Source organism: Theropithecus gelada, chromosome 16 (genome assembly GCF_003255815.1).
Source record: "Theropithecus gelada isolate Dixy chromosome 16, Tgel_1.0, whole genome shotgun sequence".
Classification (NCBI taxonomy): Eukaryota; Metazoa; Chordata; class Mammalia; order Primates; family Cercopithecidae; genus Theropithecus; species Theropithecus gelada.
This window is the reverse complement of record NC_037684.1, coordinates 76693418-76712343: the sequence shown is the minus strand read 5'-3', so window position 1 is coordinate 76712343 and position 18926 is coordinate 76693418. Positions and strand designations below refer to the sequence as shown.

At 43.9% G+C, this 18926-nt stretch overlaps 2 protein-coding genes across 4 annotated transcripts in view; one reads left to right on the top strand and one right to left on the bottom strand.

Annotated features, from left to right (window-relative positions):
- Positions 1–6743, bottom strand: part of PIGL (phosphatidylinositol glycan anchor biosynthesis class L) — a 110914-nt gene extending 104171 nt beyond the window's left edge. For both annotated transcript variants that reach the window (XM_025363079.1, XM_025363080.1), the window contains exon 1: positions 6027–6743. In XM_025363079.1, the coding sequence (XP_025218864.1) occupies positions 6027–6261 (235 nt within the window). In that variant the 5' untranslated portion in view covers positions 6262–6743. The remainder of the gene's footprint in view (positions 1–6026) is intronic.
- Positions 6744–7928: 1185 nt separating this feature from the next.
- NCOR1 (nuclear receptor corepressor 1) overlaps positions 7929–18926 on the top strand; it is a 189511-nt gene continuing 178513 nt past the window's right edge. The window contains exon 1 of one of the 2 annotated variants that reach the window (XM_025363073.1): positions 7929–8132. The gene's annotated coding sequence lies outside the window, so the exon portion shown is untranslated. The remainder of the gene's footprint in view (positions 8133–18926) is intronic. The other variant, XM_025363074.1, reaches the window with a different exon arrangement.

Below are 18926 nucleotides of genomic sequence, written 5' to 3'. Positions count from 1 at the left end.
CTAAAAATACAAAAATTAGCTGGGCGTGGTGATGCATGCCTGTAGTCCCAGCTACTCGGGAGGCTGAAGCAGGGGGATCACTTGAGTCCAGGAGACAGAGGTTGCAGTGAGCGTAGATCGTCTGTGCAACAGAGTGAGGCTCTGTCTCTCCACATAAAAAAGGTATTTGTAAAAAAGGGTCAACAACAGCAAACATACCCTGAAGAACAGTCAGAAGGCTATTCATATCAGATAATAGAGCTTCCATAATATAGTGTAGCTTTTTTTTTTTTTTTTCCCTGAGACGGAGTCTTGCTCTGTCACCCAGGCTGGAGTGCAGTGGCACAATCCTGGCTCACTGCAACCTCCGCCTCCCAGGTTCAAGTGATTCTCCTGCCTCAGTCTCCCGAGTAGCTGGGACTACAGGTGCACATCACCATGCCCAGCTAATTTTTGTATTTTTAGTAGAGACAGGGTTTCACCCTGTTGGCCAGGATGGTCTCGCTCTCTTGAACTAGTGATCCACCCATCTCTGTCTCCCAAAGTGCTGGGACTACAGGAGTGAGCCAACACGGCTGGCCTAGTGTAGCTTTTATAAGCTGCAGTAATTAAGATAGGGTTGTTGAAATGACTAAAGTGTATAGACCAGAATTACATACAAATCTAATATATGAGAGCTGGCAGTGCAGTCTAGAGAAGAAGCCTGGGCGGAATTGGTTTTCCTCACTCCAGTCTTTCCTTCCAAACCATTCTCCACATTGCCACCAGAATCAGCTTTTTTTTTTTTTTTTCCTTTTTTAAATAGATGGGATCTCACTATGTTGACCAGGTTGGTCTTGAACTCCTGGCCTCAAGTAATCCTCCCACTTTGGCCTCCCAAAGGGTTGGGATTACAGGCATGAGCCACCATACCTGGTCCAAGACGGAGCTTTTATTTTTGAGACAAGAGTCTAGCTCTGTCGCTCAGGCTGAAGTGTAGTGGAGCAATCTTGGCTCACCGCAACCTCTGCCTCCCGGGTTCAAGCAATTCTCCTGCCTCAGCCTCCCGAGTAGCTGGGATTACAGGCATCCACCACCACACCCGGCTAATTTTTGTATTTTTAGTAGAGATGGGGTTTCACCATGTTTGCCAGGCTGGTCTCGAACTCCTGACCTCATGATCCACCCACCTCAGCCTCCCAAAGTTCTGGGGTTACAGGCATGAAGCACTGTGCCTGGCCAAGAATGAGCTTTCTAAAACACAAAACTGATTATGTTACTTCTCTACCATATATATTCAATGACATCCTACTACATAAGAGATGCATCTATTAGTAGGTATTTTAGTGGTCACATAAATTGGAGGAATACTGGATTAAACCAAGTAAAAGTTTTTTACAGCAATGCTTCTCGAAGATGTTGATATTCTCATACAGACTGTAAACGTCTACATAAAGGATAGCACATCTGGCTATTCTCCAAAGTTGACCAAGGCATTCTTTTTATTTTATTTATTTATTCTGAGTTGGAGTCTTGCTCTGATGCCCAAGCTGGAGTGCAGTGGTACGATCTCTGCTCACTGCAACCTCTGCCTACTGGGTTCAAGCGATTCTCCTGTCTCAGTCCCCCAGGTAGCTGGGATTACAGGCGTGTGCCACCACACCTGGCTAATTTTTGTATTTTTAGTAGAAATGGGGTTTCTCCATGTTGGCCAGGCTAGTCTGGAACTCCTGACCTCACGTGATGCACCTGCCTCGGCCTCCCAAAGTGCTGGGATTACTGGTGTGAACTACTGTGCCTGGTCTCTTTTTTTAAAATAGCAGCTTGATGAACTAATGTTCCTTGGAACATACACTGGGAATCAATTTAGATATTTCATCAACTGACAAGGCATACAAGGCAATGTGAGAGGCAGATTGGGTGTAACGGTTTTAGAACAGAGAAAAACCACGGGGTCCTGGCTTCTTCACACTGTAGCTGGTCACTTTGGTTGTTAGTTAAACTTCGTGATTCAGTTCCCATACTTGTATAATGGAGAAAACAATAGTACCTACCTCATAGAGTTGCTGACAGGATGAAATGAGCCACCAATAACAAAGCAATTATTAGTTTTTCCCTGCTTCTCCCCTTCTCTTAAACTGAAGATCTTGTTAGAATGAATTATTCATGCGAATCCAAGAGTTACTGATGCCTTTACTACTGCTTGCTTCCTATATATATCTACTCCTATTTTTAAAGTCCAGCTCAAAAGAAAACCAATTTGGAGATTTCCTTAATCTAAAACCCTGAAAAGAGATTTAATGCTTTTTTCCATTTTGTGTCCATAGTACTTTCTCCATCAAAACATCATAGCTTTCATTACATTACAAATCAATAGCTTCCTGTTTTTCATATTAGTATGTTAAGTCAGCAGAATAGATAATGTTTAATCCATACATGTTTGAATGACTTGTGAATTTAAAAAGTGATTTTAAAAATTAGGCCCGGAGCAGTGGCTCACGCTGTAATCATTATTTCCTCTGAATCCAACTTACCATTTTTTCTTGTATGTTAATTCATGTTTGGTTTATTTTATAAAGACAGGGTCTTCCTCTGTCACCTGATATAAGAGCTGGCAGTGCAGTCTGGAGGGGAAAGGCTCTAGACAGAACAAGATCCTGTTTTATAAAATAAACAAGCAAGCCATGCTCGGTGGCTCATGCATGTAATCCCCGCACTTTGGGAGGCTGGGACAGGCGGATCGCCTGAGCTCAGGAGTTCGAGACCAGTTTGGCCATCATGGTAAAACCCTGTCTCTACTGAAAATACAAAAATTAGCCTGACGTGGCCAGGCGTGGTGGCTCACACCTGTAATCCCAGCACTTTGGGAGGCCGAGGTGGGCGAATCACTTGAGGTCAGGAGTTCGAGACCAGCCTGAACAACATGGTGAAACCCCGTCTCTACTAAAAATACAAAATTGGCTGGGCGTGGTGGTGCATGCCTGTAATCCCAGCTACTCGGGAGGCTGAGGCAGGAGAATCACTTGAACCCAGGAAGCAGATGTTGCAGTGAGCCAAGATTGAACTACTGCACTCCAGCCTGAGAGACAGGGTGAGACTCCATCTCAAAATAAAATGAAATAAAATAAAATAAAATAAAATAAAAAACAAAACACGAATAAAGAATAAATAACATACAAGAAAAAACAAAATGGATTCAGAGGAAATAATGAAAGACAATAAAAACATTGAGTGCCAAGTGCGTGCTCTCTCTCTATACATATATATGTACACATATCTCTATGTATATATATATTTTGAGACGGAATCTCCCTCTGTTGCCAGGCTGGAGTGCAGTGGCGCGATCTCGGCTCACTGCAACCTCCGCCTCCCGGGTTCAAGCGATTCTCCTGCTTCAGCCTTCCGAGTAGCTGGGACTATAGGCGCAGACCACCACAGCCAGCTAATTTTTGTATTTTTAGGAGGGACGGGATTTCAACACGTTGGCCAGGATGGTCTCAATCTCTTGGCCTCGTGATCTGCCCGACTCGGCCTATCAAAGTGCTTGGATTACAGGCATGAGCCACCATGCCCGGCCTATATTTTTTATTTGAACAAATTTTCAATTGTGGTCCCAAATTTTTATGAACTTATTGAAAATAAGGGTAAGTTTATTAAAGAGCAGTACCTATAATGTTTTGCAAATAAAATCTAGGCTTCTCTTGAAGATCTTGTAACAAACTAGATTATCATTTGACTCCTATAGTTGTAATATAAAATACAAATACAACTAAAAGCTAGCCGGCTGGGTGCGCTGGCTTACACCTGTAGGCAGATCACTTGTCAGGAGTTCGAGACCAGCCTGGCCATCATGGTGAAACCTCGGCTCCACTAAAAATACAAAAATTAGCCCAGCATGTGGTGGACACTGTACTCCTAGCTACTCGAGAGGCTGAGGTAGGAGAATTGCCATCCTGGCTAACACAGTGAAACCCCGTCTCTACTAAAAAAAACAAAAAAACAAAAAAATTAGCTGGGTGTAGTGGTGGGCACCTGCAGTCCCAGAAAGAAAGGTGTGAACCTAGGAGGCAGAACTTGCAGTGAGCCGAGATTGCACCACTGCACTCCAGCCTGGGCAATAGAGCGAGACTCTGTCTCACACACACACACAAGAAAGAAATTTATAAAAAAATCAGTCAATGCTACAGGAAGTAATATATTAAGACAGATACTCTCTTTTTTTTTTTTTTTTTTTTGAGACGGAGTCTCGCTCTGTCGCCCGGGCTGGAGTGCAGTGGCCGGATCTCAGCTCACTGCAAGCTCCGCCTCCCGGGTTTACGCCATTCTCCTGCCTCAGCCTCCCAAGTAACTGGGACTACAGGCGCCCGCCATCTCGCCCGGCTAGTTTTTTGTATTTTTTAGTAGAGACGGGGTTTCACCGTGTTAGCCAGGATGGTCTCGATCTTCTGACCTCGTGATCCACCCGTCTCGGCCTCCCAAAGTGCTGGGATTACAGGCTTGAGCCACCGCGCCCGGCCGACAGATACTCTCATTAGTGTCAGTAAGAATGCAAATGGGTAGGCCAGGCATGGTGGCTCACACTTGTAATCCCAAGCACTTTGGGAGGCCAAGGTGGGTGGATCACTAGAGGTCAGGAGTTTGAGACCAGCCTGGCTGACATGGTGAAACCCCATCTCTACTAAAAGTACAAACATTAGCCAGGTGTGGTGGCAGGCGCCTGTAAACCCAGCTACTCGGCAGGCTGAGACAGGAGAATCACTTGAACCCGGGAGGTGGAGGTTGCAATGAGCCGAGATCGTGCCACTGCACTCCGGCCTGGGAGACAGAGTGAGACTCCATCTCAAAACAAAAAGAGTAAATTGGCATATAGTTTTTGGGAATGTGTTTTGCATGCAAAGCCTCAAAAGAGCCAATTTTAGAAATTAATACTAATGAAATAATATAAAATACATAAAGATGTTTTCTGCTCTTTGCAATAAACTAGGAAAAAACCTCTGAAGGTACAGACAATAAAGGATGATTAAGATTTATCCCAATGAAGCCATTTAACAAGCTATACATTTAGATCTAATTAATATGGGTAGATGTTTTAAGTTTCATGAGGACACTGCTCTTATCTAGCTTTTCACTTTTGTATCCCTAGGGCATAGAATAAGGCCTAGCACATAAATGTTTAATAAGTATTTGGTAAGTAAATGAAAAAGCAATGTTAAGTAAAAATGATATAAAATTTTATAAAATGTGATTTCTGTGAAGAAGCTGTATAGAAAAAGAATTGGAAAGACACACAACCAAATGGGAAAAGAGGTCATGGGCAATTTTACAAAACAGCTTTATTGAGGTATAATTTGACATACCATGAAATTCACCCATTGTATGTGTACAATTCAATTACTTCATTTATACAACTGTTCAATAATCACCATATTCCAGCTTGATGGTCAATATTTGCTTTGTCATTTGATCTTTTCTCTATGGTAAACAAAAATCTATTATTTGAAAGGTTCCTTCACTGAAAGCTGGGTGCAGTTGAACTCTAAAATTACCTACAAAATTACTTTCTTTGTAATCATCTATGTCTAATTCTTCAGTTTGACACATGCATGTTACTAGCACAAGTTGCATTTAAAGGCAGCAGGAAGGTCTTTCACTATTATTAAAAATTAACTTTAAGGATGGAGCAGGCACGATACAGTATAGATTGTTTCGTGAACTATATAGTAAGGTCAATATTCTTGCTCCTCTACAAATAAAAAAAAAAGTTCCACAGAATAACAAGTACAGGTGGAATTACCATTGGAAATGCAGGTATTGAATGCAACCAACCGCAACTGTTTCTCTGCTCCTCAATCCTGCTAGCGTACTACGCGAGCTGCCGACGTCCCCCAACCCACCAGGTAAGCCAGCCGCTCCTGTCCCTAGCCTGTGAGGGGGTCAGAGGTAAGACCTTCGGTGTATTCACTTAGCTCCCTACGGAAAACTCTTCGAGAAGAAGGCGACTGAGATCGGTTAGCACTTAAATCCCTTTCACAGCCCCGGCTCCCATCGCCCCTCCTATGGCCTCCTACCTGCAGAGAAGCAGAGCAGGTACACCCAGTGCCTTAGGCGGGCCAAGCCTAGCACTGTGGGAGCAAAAAACATGGCTTCATCGTCAGGGTGCGCTATGGCCAGGAGGGTCCGGCTTTCGGCTCCCAGCCGTTCTCCCTGCTCCCGACTCTTCACTCGTTCTGAGGAGTCCCAAACCCAGAGGAAGCCCCATGCCACGACCGCCGCTGCCACACACAGGAGCCACATTGCTTCCATTACGGGTAAGTAGCATTGAGCCTGCGCAGTAGGAAAGGCTAACTGACCCCGACTCCGGCTGGAAAACGGCACCCGGGGATGTTGGGTTCCGCGGTTAAGTCCCTCCCCACCGACATGCTCCGGAAGCTTGAGGTTTTACCATTAAGGGTTCTCCTGTGTTTTAACACAAAAGTCGCCATGCCGTCCAGTTTCCTACCCTAGTCCTACCACACTGTACAATCGCTTTAAAAGGACGCGTCTTATATATAATCTACCACTTCTTGTAGAAAGAGTGCCTTCCTCTTCTTCAACTCATTTTCCAACTCATTTCTTAAAACTCGGGCCTTTCTCGTAATTATAGGGTTAGATAGCCCGTTATCCGGATGACAGTTTTCCGAAACAGCCAGTTACACCAACTTTGTTTTTCCTTCTCACTTTTGGATGGCTTTTCTTTTTTTTTTTGAGAGGCTCTGTCGGCCAGGCTGTAGTGCAGTGGAGCGATCTCGGCTCACTGCAACCTCTTGTTTCCCGGGTTCAAGCGACTGTTCTGCCTCAGCCTCCCGAGTAGTTGGGACTATAGGCGCGCGCCACCACACCCGGCTAATTTTTGTATTTTTAGTAGAGACAGTGGTTCACCATATTAACTAGGCTGGTCTGGAACTCCTGACCTCGTGATCCGCTCGCCTAGGCCTCCCAAAGTGCTGGGATTACAGGCGTTAGCCACCGCGCCCGGCTCCTTCTTTCTTTTTTTTGAGTCAGGGTCTGGCTCTGGTCGCCCAGGCTGGAGTGCAGTGGCGCGATCTAGGCTCGCTGCAACCTCAGCCTCCCGCGTTCAACCAATTCTCCCACTTCGGCCTCCCCAGTAGCTGGGATTACAGGCACGCGCCACCACGCCCGGTTAATTTTTGTATTTTTAGTAGTGACGGAGTTTCTCCATGTTGGTCAGGCTGGTCTCGAACTCCTGACCTTAAGTGATGGGCCGGCCTCGGCCTCCCAAAGTGCTGGGATTTACAAGCGTGACCCACTGCGTCCTGTCGGGCCTGGCTTTTCTAAAGGAAAGTATGCGTGCGGTTACGAGGAACCGTCATTTCCCCGGCAGGGTAAGGCTGAGAGTGCACTTAACAGTCGCGAGGGCCACAGGCTCCTATTGCAAGTAACTTAAGGTTAAGGAGCAACATCGTGGACAAATCGGCCTCGCCCAGCATTTCAGTGAGGGCTTGATGCGAATTCCAGCCAGACCCCTAGAAAGTATCTTGGGCAGGTCGAAATGCACCCCTCCGGCTCCCAGCCACGAGGGGGACCTGGCTTCCCTCTCCGCGGCTCCGGACAGAGGAGGCCGCCACCGCCCCGCCGCCGAGGGGTTGCAGGGTCCCTTGCACGGCCTGGCGTTTTTCCTTTTCCCACGCCTGGGGAAGGCCTCAGGCGCGCAGAACAGGCTGGCTCGCGGGGGGCGCACAAGCCCAGGGCGCGATGGCAGCCGCGCTGGATCCGGCTGGGCGCTGCCCGGCCCCGTCTCCGTCCGAGACGACCGCCGCTGCCAGGCCTAGAGGAGACGTGAGGAGACCGGGCGCGGCGCGACCCAGGAAGCTCCGCCGAGGTAGGAGAGGCGCCCGGCCAGCGGAGGGAGTCGGTCTCCCAACTCTCCGGAAGGAGGAGGAGCCGGCGCCGGAGCCGCCTTAGCCGCGGCTCCCCGGGCTGGGGGGAGGGAGAGGGGTTGAGTCAAGATGGCGGCCAAGGTGGCGAAGCAGCAGCAGCGGCGGCGGCGGCGGCGGCTGGAGTGAGCGCCCGGCTCGCCGCGCCAAGCGAGGTCCCGGTGTAGGGCCGCGCGCCGGGACCGCGCCCCACTGCTCAGGCCGGGGCGCACGTCGGCTCCCACGCTCAGCCAGCTCCCGGTGAGTAGGCCCTGGCGCCTGCAACCCCGGCCTCCGGGCTCCTGTTAGTCCGGGGGCTTCCGAGGTCTCCCGGGGCAGCAGCCGCTGGGACGGTTTCTCCGCCGTGCGGGGGGTGTCGCAGGCCTGGGCAGGTCGGGACCCGTCCTGGCCGCCTGGCCTCTTCTCCTCGGTAGCCCAGGGGAGAGCCTGGCGCGGCGCGGAGCTCGGGCTCGGCTAGCGGAGGCTTATGGAGTTTGAAGGAAGAATGGGCTGTGGCCGGGCCGGGGCTGGTCCCGAGGTGTCTTGTGCGGAGGGGCGTGCAGAACCTACAGGGCCCGCGAGGGAGAGCGGGCAGCCGGGGCCCCGGGTGGGGCCGGCGCAGGTGGCGGGCCTGGGCTCACTGAGGCGGAGTTGGTGGCCGACTTGGGAGTGTAGAAGGGGGCTAGGGAGGGTGACAGCCATGGACAAGTGCGAGCAGAGTAAATTAGTTCACCTTTCTAACAGACCGCTTCAGGGTGTAATGGCGAAGGCTGGGTACTGGTGGAGATGGCAAAGATCCGAACCCTATACCTCTGCCGTTTATTGTTGGTGTTTTCTTGAGCGAAGTCCGTGAGTGCACCTCTTTTTGGGGAGAGAGGAATTTGAGAAACTGTAGTTGTGAAATCAGCCTTTATGGAGAGGAGACTGAATTCTTCAAATTCACTGGATCAGGAATAGTCATGTATTAGAGGAATGGATGGGAATAAGTGATATGGACGAAAACTATTTGCTCAGAAAGTGTCAGTTTTCTTTATTATGTGATGTTGCATGCTGCGGTGCCTCTTCAACAGAGTTAACCTTGGAGAGTAGTGGTATAGGTAATTCTAATCTTTGGGATTAGTATGTAAACCTGCATCAGATTTGCTTCTCTAATTATATCCTAATTATATTGAAATTTACATTCCATGTGTGCACCCTGCTGAGGCAGTGATGGAAGGCTGAACATGGCAATGTGCAAGGAGCAACAGGCCTGGGATTTAAAAATGCCTACAAAGATTCATTCATTCGTTCAACATATCTTGATCAATAGCTGCTGATGCTGGGTCACATGTGATTGTCCTGTGGATAACTGAAGAGTTGATGGCATTGTTTAATTTTTAATAGCTTTTTGAAATGTTTTGATGTACCTTTTCATGAAGATATTTATTGGATGAACCAACTTGTACTTGCCCGGGCTCAGGAGCAGACCAATTTTAGAATGTTATTTAGACAAGGGTAACAATTACAGAAGAAGTAACCGCAAGTTACTGGAGAGGGAAATCTTGTATCTTTTTTTCTTCTTCTGTTAACATCCGGTGGAAATTTATTTATTTATTTTAGTATTTATAGTACCCAGTTGCTTGGCCTTGCTTTAAGCACACCTGTTAATGGAAGTCAAGATTAATTGTATATATGGATATAGCTATGTATAAAATGCTCACAGTAGGAACTGATTACTTACAATACTAAAATACTCTTTCCTTTTACAAAAGGCTTGCCATATGTTGAACTACTCCTCCGGAGAAAATATAATACAAAGTGTCTTGATTCTTGCTGTAACTATGTGACATTTTGGAACTTGATCAACCTTTCTGTGCTTCAGTTTCCTCATCTTTCATATTAGGTAAACATCTACTCTCCTAGGGTTGGCTATTGTGAGCCTAAAGGGAGTTAATAGTTATCAAATTGTTTTAAACAGACTGAAGGGGTTATATTTCTGTGAGGTGGTAACAGCTCCCTCTGGACTCCTGTAATGCTTTTTCTGCACATCTCTCGTGGCATTTACACTTTCAATCTTGTAGGTATTTATGTACCTATTTTATCTCTTGAGAGCAGGATAGGCCCTTCTCTGATTTTATCTTTTTTTTTTTTTTTTTTTTTTGAGATGGAGTCTCGCTCTGTCCTCCAGGCTGGAGTGCAGTGGCACAATCTTGGCTCATTGCAACCTCTGCCTCCGGGTTCAAGCGATTCTCCTGCCTCAGCCTCCCAAGTAGCTGGGACTACAGGCGCGTGCCACCACGACCGGCTAATTTTTTTGTATTTTCAGTAGAGGCGGGGATTCACCGTGTTAGCCAGGATGGTCTCGATCTCCTGACCTCGTGATCTGCCCGCCTTGGCCTCCCAAAGTGCTGGGATTACAGGTGTGAGCCACCATGCCTGCCTTATTTTTAATTGAATTTAAAAAACAGTAAAATTTGTGTTTTGCCTATCCTCTTAATCAAAAAAGAATGAAATGATGGAAATTAACTTATAGGCAAAATTAGATTAGTCAATAACTTCTGTAAAGCTTTTTTTTTTTTTTTTTTTTTTTTTTTTGAGACAGAGTCTCTTTTGCCCAGGCTGAAGAACAGTGGCTCGCTGCAGCCTTGACCTCTGGACTCAGGTGATCCTTCCACCTCAGCCTCCCCAAGTTGCTGGGACTACAGGCGCAGGCCACCATGGCTGGGTAATTTTTTTTTTTTTTTTTTTGTAGAGACAGGGTTTAACCATGTTGCCTAGGCTGGTCTCCAGCTCCTGGGCTCCAGCGATCTGCCTGTCTCAGCCTCCCAAAGTGCTAAGATGATAGGGGTGAGCCACTGCAACCGGCCTTAAAAGCATTTAAAAAAAGTTGTGTTATGAATTGGTGAGATTTTCTTTTCTTACCTTTGTTATCTGCTGTAGAAGGCAAAGGACTTTGGATAGACTGGGGGTTGATGTAGGTGAATGTCAGGCTGTTTGGTTTTTAAAAAATATGTTTTGGTTATTTGGTTTTGATTGTATTCTGTGATCTATCTTAGTTGTAATTTCAAATTCTTATTGATGCCTGGGAATGATATAACTCTTGCATATTTAGTTCCATCTGTTCTTTTACTTCAGATATTGGATTTTACTAGACTATGATACAAAACAACTAGTAAAGGTTGATCAGAATTTATTATGTATAATCTTATTTGTAGATTAGAGATTCATATATTTTTGTTTACTCACTTATTCAACCAGTATGAGGTGTTTTTTATGTTCTGGCACACTACTAGTAAATACTAGAGAGTTATAAAGTATAGTCGAGCAGGTCAGTTATAGTCACAAATAACTCAGTCTATAGATTATCTTTTTTTTTCTTTTTTTTCTTTTTTTTTCCTTTGAGACGGAGTTTCACTCTTGTCGCCCAGGCTGGAGTGCAGTGACGCGATCTCAGCTCACTGCAACTTCCGCCTCCCAGGTTCAAGTGATTTCTCCTGCCTCAGCCTCCTGAGTAGCTGGGATTACAGGCATGCGCCACCACACCTGGCTAATTTTTGTATTTTTAGTAGAGACGGGGTTTCACCGTGTTGGGCAGCCTAGTCTCAAACTCCTGACCTCGTGATCTGCCCGCCTTGGCTTCCCAAAGTGCTGGGATTACAGGTGTGAGCCACTGTGCCCGGCCTCATAGATTATCTTATATTTGGTCCTTTCCAGGTTTGAGGATGTGAAAAATACATGTAATACATGTAAATGGTTAAGAAAACATTTTGTTTCTTTTTTTATTTGCCCTTTTTAAGAGCACTGAAAAACTATGAAAAGCTTCTGTAATGTAGTAATAACCGTATGTGGAGCATCTGTTTTTTATTTTGGTTTTTTTCTGGTGGCATTTTTCCTTGAACACTTACACTATTCTTCTACTATTTTTTCCTACCCCAGTAGCTTGTGTGGTCAAAATATTACTAGAATAGTCTTCAGATACAACCTATTTTTTTTTCTTTGCATTTGAAAGTCAGAGACTGTATGAAACACTGCAGATGTTCCTATGGAGTTCATCAGACAGTTTGCTTCTTCCATATGTGCTGCTGTTACTTTTATTTAACGACGATCTCAAAACCAACAAAATTGGTTAAAATAAAATGTTAATGGCAGGGCACAGTGGCTCACGCCTGTAATCGTAGTACTTTGGGAGGCTGAGGTGAGAGGACCACTTGAGGCCAGGAGTTTGAGACCAACCTACATAACAGAGTGAGATCCCACAGCGAGACTCCGTCTCAAAAAAAAAAAAAAAAAAAAAAAAAAAAATTTAAAAATTAGCAGAGTGTGCTTGTGGTTCCAGCTACTTGGGAAGCTGAGCCTGGGAGGTTGAGGTTGCAGTGAGCCGTGATGGTGCCACTGCTCTCACTTCAGACTGGGTGATAGAGCAAGACCGTCTGTCAAAATAAATAAATAAATAAAGCTAATTTATAGAATGTAGAGTCAGATTATCTAGTCTTGTTTTACTTTTGATAAAACCGAAGGTCCCAGAAGTAAAGTGATTTATCTGCCTAAGTTGCTAAAGTTGGGCAATAGCGGAAATCTAAGTCTTTTCATATCCATTATAGTGTTCACTGTGTTACACTGTATCATCCATGGGATGAATCGATTTGATGATTGACACTTAAAAATTGGCCCGTGGCGGTGGCTCACACCTGTAATCCCAGCATTTTGGGAGGCCGAGGCGTGCAGATCACGAGGTCAGGAGATTGAGACCATCCTGGCCAACATGGTGAAACCCTATTTCTACTAAAAAAAAATACAAAAAATTAGCCTGGCGTGGTGGCGGGTGCCTGTAGTCCCAGCTACTCGGGAGGCTGAGGCAGGAGAATGGCTTGAACCCGGGAGGCGGAGCTTGCAGTAAGCTGAGATCGTGCCACTGCACTCCAGCCTGGGTGACAGAGCAAGACTCTGTCTCAAGAAAAAAAAAAAAAAAATTGGAGTAATAGGAAATGAGAGATTACTCTGGATATTTAGCTTAGGTGTTGAATTTAAGATACTTCTTAATATTAAATTTCTGCAATGAAAATATAGTTTGAAAAAATTGATACTGATCTATGTCAGTGTTACAGTGATCAGGAATTATTTAGTTTGCTTAATTTTTAATCTGCTTTGATGAATATCTTCTTAAACAAAAATGTCTTTGAGGTTATCTGGATCCAGTGACACTTCATGTAATTTAAGTATTATAGTGATGGGAATTTTATTATGCCAGTGGTTTAAATACCTCTGAGGCCCAAACAAATAGCTTAAATAATAATAATAATAATTATTATTATTATTTTTGAGGCGGAGTTTCACTCTTGTTGTCCAGGCTGGAGTGTAGTGGCGCCATCTCAGCTCACCGTAACCTCCACCTCCTTGGTTCAAGCAATTCTCCTGCCTCAGCCTCCCGAGTCCCTGGGACTACAGGCGCCCGCCACGACGCCTGGCTAATTTTGTATTTTTTAGTAGAGACAGGGTTTCTCCATATTGGACAGGCTGGTCTCGAACTCCCGACCTCAGGTGATCCGCTCGCCTTGGCCTCCCAAAGTGCTGGGATTACAGGCGTGAGCCACTGCACCCGGCCTACAAGTAGTTTAAATTATTTTGTAAATTAGCTGTTGCCTGTTTTGCCTACTCTCAGACTTCTGGATTTTTTTTTTTTTAAGTATGAAGGATTTCAATTGTTATATTAATATAAAAGCTTAGATAAATAGTACAAACATGAACCTTTTTTTTTTTTTTTTTTGAGACAGAGTCTCACTCTGTTGCCCAGGCTGGAGTGCAGTGGCACAGTCTCAGCTCACTGCAACCCCCACTTCCCAGGTTCAAGCGATTCTTGTGCTCAGCCTCCCAAGTAGCTGGGGTTACAGGCATATGCCACCATGCCCAGCTAATTTTTGTATTTTTAGTAGAGACGGAGTTTCGCCATTTTGGCCAGGCTGGTCTCGAATTCCTGGCCTGAAGTGATCTGCCTGCCTTGGCCTCTCAAAGTGTTGGGATTACAGGCGTGAGCCATTGCGCTTGGCTGACTGTATTCTTTATGAATTTTTTTTACATCAAAAAACTCATTTGTAATATTCATTTTCTTTATGTATTCATGCTATAAAATTTATTTTATTTTAATTTTTTAAAAATAGAGACGGGGTCTGACTTTTTTGCCCAGCCTGGTCTTGAATTCTGGGCTCAAGTAATCCTCCCACCATAGCCTCCCAAAGTGCTGGGATTACAGGCATAAGCCACCATACCCGGCCTATAAAATTTATTGTAAAGGAAAGGCATATTCTTATTAAGCTGATAATCTTTACCTAAATACTGAAGCATAGCATACTTCTTTATTCTACTTGGGCTATTTTGTGTTGCATTAAGAAGAATTTTTTGTTTGTGTTTTCTTGTTACTATGCTTGCTTCTGGAATGCTCCTTTCCTCCCTTACTCTTCCAAACTCTACTACGTCTAAATTTATCCTATTTTTCAAGGGTTTGATCACATATTACATCATCCAGGAAGTGTCTCTCCTATTCCCTCTTCTCCAAAATGTATATTTTTTATTCTGGAAACTCTTGATCCTTTGCCTCTAGACCATAAGCCCTTTGTAGGCATGTCTGTATCTGAGTTTTAAAAAATTTTTTTCTTCTTTTCCCACTCCCAGAATAACACCCTATGCCCAGGAGTAGTAGATACTTGTTGAATACATAAAAAAGAGCTTAGCAGCTAGAGTTAGTGTGGATGCTGTAGAAGATGTCTGATACACATGTGGCAGTTTGATGCTGAATAGTTTTTGGAAATTAAAAAACAGGTAGAAATTTCACCAATGTCAGTGACTAACATAGCTGTAATTAGTAAATTATCAAAATATTTCTTTTTTTCTTTTTTACAGAGAGGGTCTCTCTCTGTTGCCCAGGCTGGAGTGTAGTGGTGCGATCATAGTTCAATGCAGCCTCCAAGTCCTGGGCTCACGCGGTCCTCCCGAGTAGCTGGGACTACAGGTGTGTGCCACCACACCTGGTCAATTTTTTTATTTTGTAGAAACAGGGTCTCATTATGTTGCCCAGGTTGACCTCAGATTGGTGGGCTCAAGTGATCCTCCCACCTTGGCCTCCTGAAGTGCTGGGGTTATAGGTGCCGGCCACTGAGCCCAGTTAAAAGCATTTCTTTTAAAAAAAAATTCTGGCCGGGCGCGGTGGCTCACGCCTGTAATCCCAGCCCTTTGAGAGGCCGAGACGGGTGGATCACGAGGTCAGGAGATCGAGACCATCCTGGCTAACACGGTGAAACCCCGTCTCTACTAAAAAATACAAAAAAGTAGCCGGGTGAGGTGGCGGGCGTCTGTAGTCCCAGTTACCCGGGAGGCTGAGGCAGGAGAATGGCGTGAACCCGGGAGGCGGAGCTTGCAGTGAGCTGAGATCCGGCCACTGCACTCCAGCCTGGGCGACAGAGCGAGACTCCATCTCAAAAAAAAAAAAAATTCTGTTTATTGGAATTTTGGGGAGGAAGAGAAAGTAAACATGGGATTGGTTCATCCTAGACAGCACTCATGGTTCTAGATAATATTAGAATGCAGTAATGTTTTAATTTATATATGCAGGGAATTTTGGAGTAGTTTCAATCTTAGGAGAAAACTGTGAGTTAGAAATATGGAAGGCTGGCCGGGCACGGTGGCTCATTCCTGTAATCCCAGCACTTTGGGAGGCCGAGGCAGGCGGATTATGAGGTCAAGAGATTGAGACCATTCTGGCCAACATGGTGAAACCCCATCCCTACTAAAAATATCAAAAAAACAAAAAAACAAAAAAACAAAAAACTAGCCGGGCATGGTGTTGGGTGCCTGTAATCCCTGTTACTCAGGAGGCTGAGGGAGGAGAATCGCTTGAACCCTGGAGGCGGAGGTTGCAGTGAGTGCTATTGCACTCCAGCCTGGCAACAGAGCAAGACTCCGTCTCAAAAAAAAAAAAAAAAAGAAATACAGAACGGTTGGTGTTGATAGGATTATAATAGAATTTGAGACTCCCTTTGAAAGAATAATATCGACTAGTTTTATATAAAAAATTAAATTCTTAAGTAGATTAGTCAGGAGTAAAGGAAAAGTCAAGATTCCCAACTTATTTGGATTTCTTTTCCTCATTACAGTGTACTCGAGGAACAAAATTTGGGCTATTTGGCTGTTTTTATTCTTTGTTATACACAAATAAACTGATATAAAAACCAAATATGTTGAGGTTACATTTTTCTTTTCTTTTCTTTTCTTTTCTTTTCTTTTCTTTTCTTTTCTTTTTTTTTTTTTTGAGACGGAGTCTTGCTCTGTCGCCCAGGCTGGAGTGCAGTGGCGCAATCTTGGCTCACTGCAAGCTCTGCCTCCCAGGTTCATGCCATTCTCCTGCCTCAGCCTCCCGAGTAGCTGGGACTACAGGCGCCTGCCACCACGCCCAGCTAATTTTTTGTATTTTTAGTAGAGATGGGGTTTCACCGTGTTAGCCAGGATAGTCTCGATCTCCTGACCTCGTGATCCACCTGCCTCGACCTCCCAAAGTGCTGGGATTACAGGCGTGAGCCACTGCACCCAGCCAAGATTACATTTTTCTGGGGAAAATTTGACTCTTAGATTTATGATGAGAGTCACCTTTATGCTTATAGATTGCCCCTTTACCCCATACTTTTGTTGAACTAAGACATTCTTCTTGCCATTATCACTGTCATACACACTTCACATTCAGAGTAATTTGTTTCAGGCAATTCATTTCCCTTGACAATAACAGCGATTTGTGTAATTTTGAAAATATTTGTTTTAAGTAGTCATGATCATGACTTTGAGTTTCTGTTCAAAGATGTTTAACTTTGCATTACTTTAAGAGTTTTAAATTCATTTTTAATTACAGTAACTTTTATGTATTTGGAGGTATTTGGAATGAAATCAAAACTTGTGCTATCTAGGAGTTATAACCTAAAATATGCAGAATGTAAATATACCTGATGTAGGAGTATATATATTCTGTTGAGGGGGAAAGAAGAAGTTACTTTATATTCACACAAAATCATTTTAATGCATGAAGGAGGATATGCTATTTTAAAATCTTATCTTTCATTAATTGTAAGTAATACATTATTTTATATATATACTGAAATTGAAAGAACTACTTCCTGGATGTAATCTAGTGAGAGTTTGTTACATTTTAAGACAGAGCCTTGCTCTTGTTGCCCAGGTTGGAGTGCAGTGGCACGATCTTGGCTCACTGCAACCTCCGCCTGCCAGGTTCAAGCGATTCTTCTGCCTCAGCCTCCCAAGTAGCTGGGATTGCAGGCGTCCGCCACTATGCCTGGCTAATTTATGTATTTAGTAGAAGATGGGGTTTCACCGTGTTAGTCAGGCTGGTGTCCAACTCCTGACCTCAGATGATCCACCCGCTTCAGCCTCCTAGAGTGCTGGGATTACAGGCGTGAGTCACCACGCCCAGCCATATGTCTTTTATAAATTGCCTTCTGTTGTTCTTTGGTTATTTTCTGATGGGGTTATTGGTTTTTAACAGGTTAAAAAGTTCTCTACATATTCACTTTTTTCTTTTTTTTCTTTCTTTCTTTTTCTTTCTTTTTTTTTTTTGAGACAGAGTTTTGCTCTTGTTGCCTAGGCTGGAGTGCAATGGCATGATTTCAGCTCACCTCAACCTCCACTTCCCAGGTTCAAGCGATTCTCCTGCCTCAGCCTCCTGAGTAGCTGGGATTACAGGCATGCGCCACCATGCCTGACTAATTTTGTGTTTTTACTAGAGATGGGGTTTCTCCATTTTGGTCAGGCTGGTCTCAAACTCCTGACTTCAGGTGATCCGCCCACCTCAGCCTCCCAAAGTGTTGGGATTACAGGCGTGAGCCAATGCGCCTGACCTTACTCACTTTTTTCATACGTGTGCACATATCCCCCTAGCAATTCTTTTGTAGTGTTATGTACTCAGATATATCCAAACCCAGCACTGTGCTGCTGTGGGACCTTGGGCACATTATTTAACCTCTGTACACCTTAATTTCCTTATTTGTAAAATGGACATAATGTAAATAGCATTAGGCATAGTGGCTGGCACAAAGTAAGTAAATACTCAATAAATCTTAGCTGTGATTATTTGTCTATTTATGTGACTTTTGTGTTTTGTGCTCTACTTAAGACTTTCTTTACTCCAAAATGTAAAATATTCACCTATCTACTAAACTAGAAAAACAAAGTGACATTATGTGCCTCTATGTTTCTTTGCGTTAAAGATGAAAAGCATTGTATACATGTTTGCTTGTATATCACAGGATATATGATACTTGGAAACACTGGTTGTCATAGTAAGAAGAATGAATGAGAGGAAGACTTTTTGACTGCATGCCTTTTTGTATTTTTAAAACAAAGAAGTCCTCAGATTGTAATTTAATACTTCAATGGTTTCTTTTTCTCCTTTTCTTTTCCTTCTCTTTTTAAAACTTCTAATTCTTTGATCCATCTGGAATTTATTTCTGGTATAAGAAGTGAGATATTTTGGGGAATAAAATTGTGTGTGAATTCTACCCCAACTAGCTAGTTGTGTCAGCACCATTTAGTGAATAATCTGTTTTTTGCCCCACTGTTAGAATTGCAACTTTTGTCATTTACTAAATGTGTTTGGGACTATTTCTGATTGGCCTTATTATTTTATTTTGATCTCTTGTGTTACCATACCCTTTAAATTACTATCATTTTATAATTTTAATACAGATGGGGTTAGTTACCTGTTCATTACTCTTTTTTTCCCATACTTTGACAATTCTAGTCTATGTGTTCTTCTATATGAACTTTAGAATCATTCTGTGACATTCAAAAAGAAATCATAGAGATTTTTATTGACTACTGAATGTTGATTGGGAATACTGAAATTGTAGGTGAAGTTTGGGGAAATTGACATCTTTATGTACTTTCTGTCCTGTGTGCAAATAGATTTTTATGTCCCTCGGTAGATTTTCAAACTTTGCTTCAAATAAGTCCTGTACAAATAAGTCTTGTATATTTCTTCTTTATTTCTTTTAAAAAACATCAGACCCATGAATGGGAGTTTGT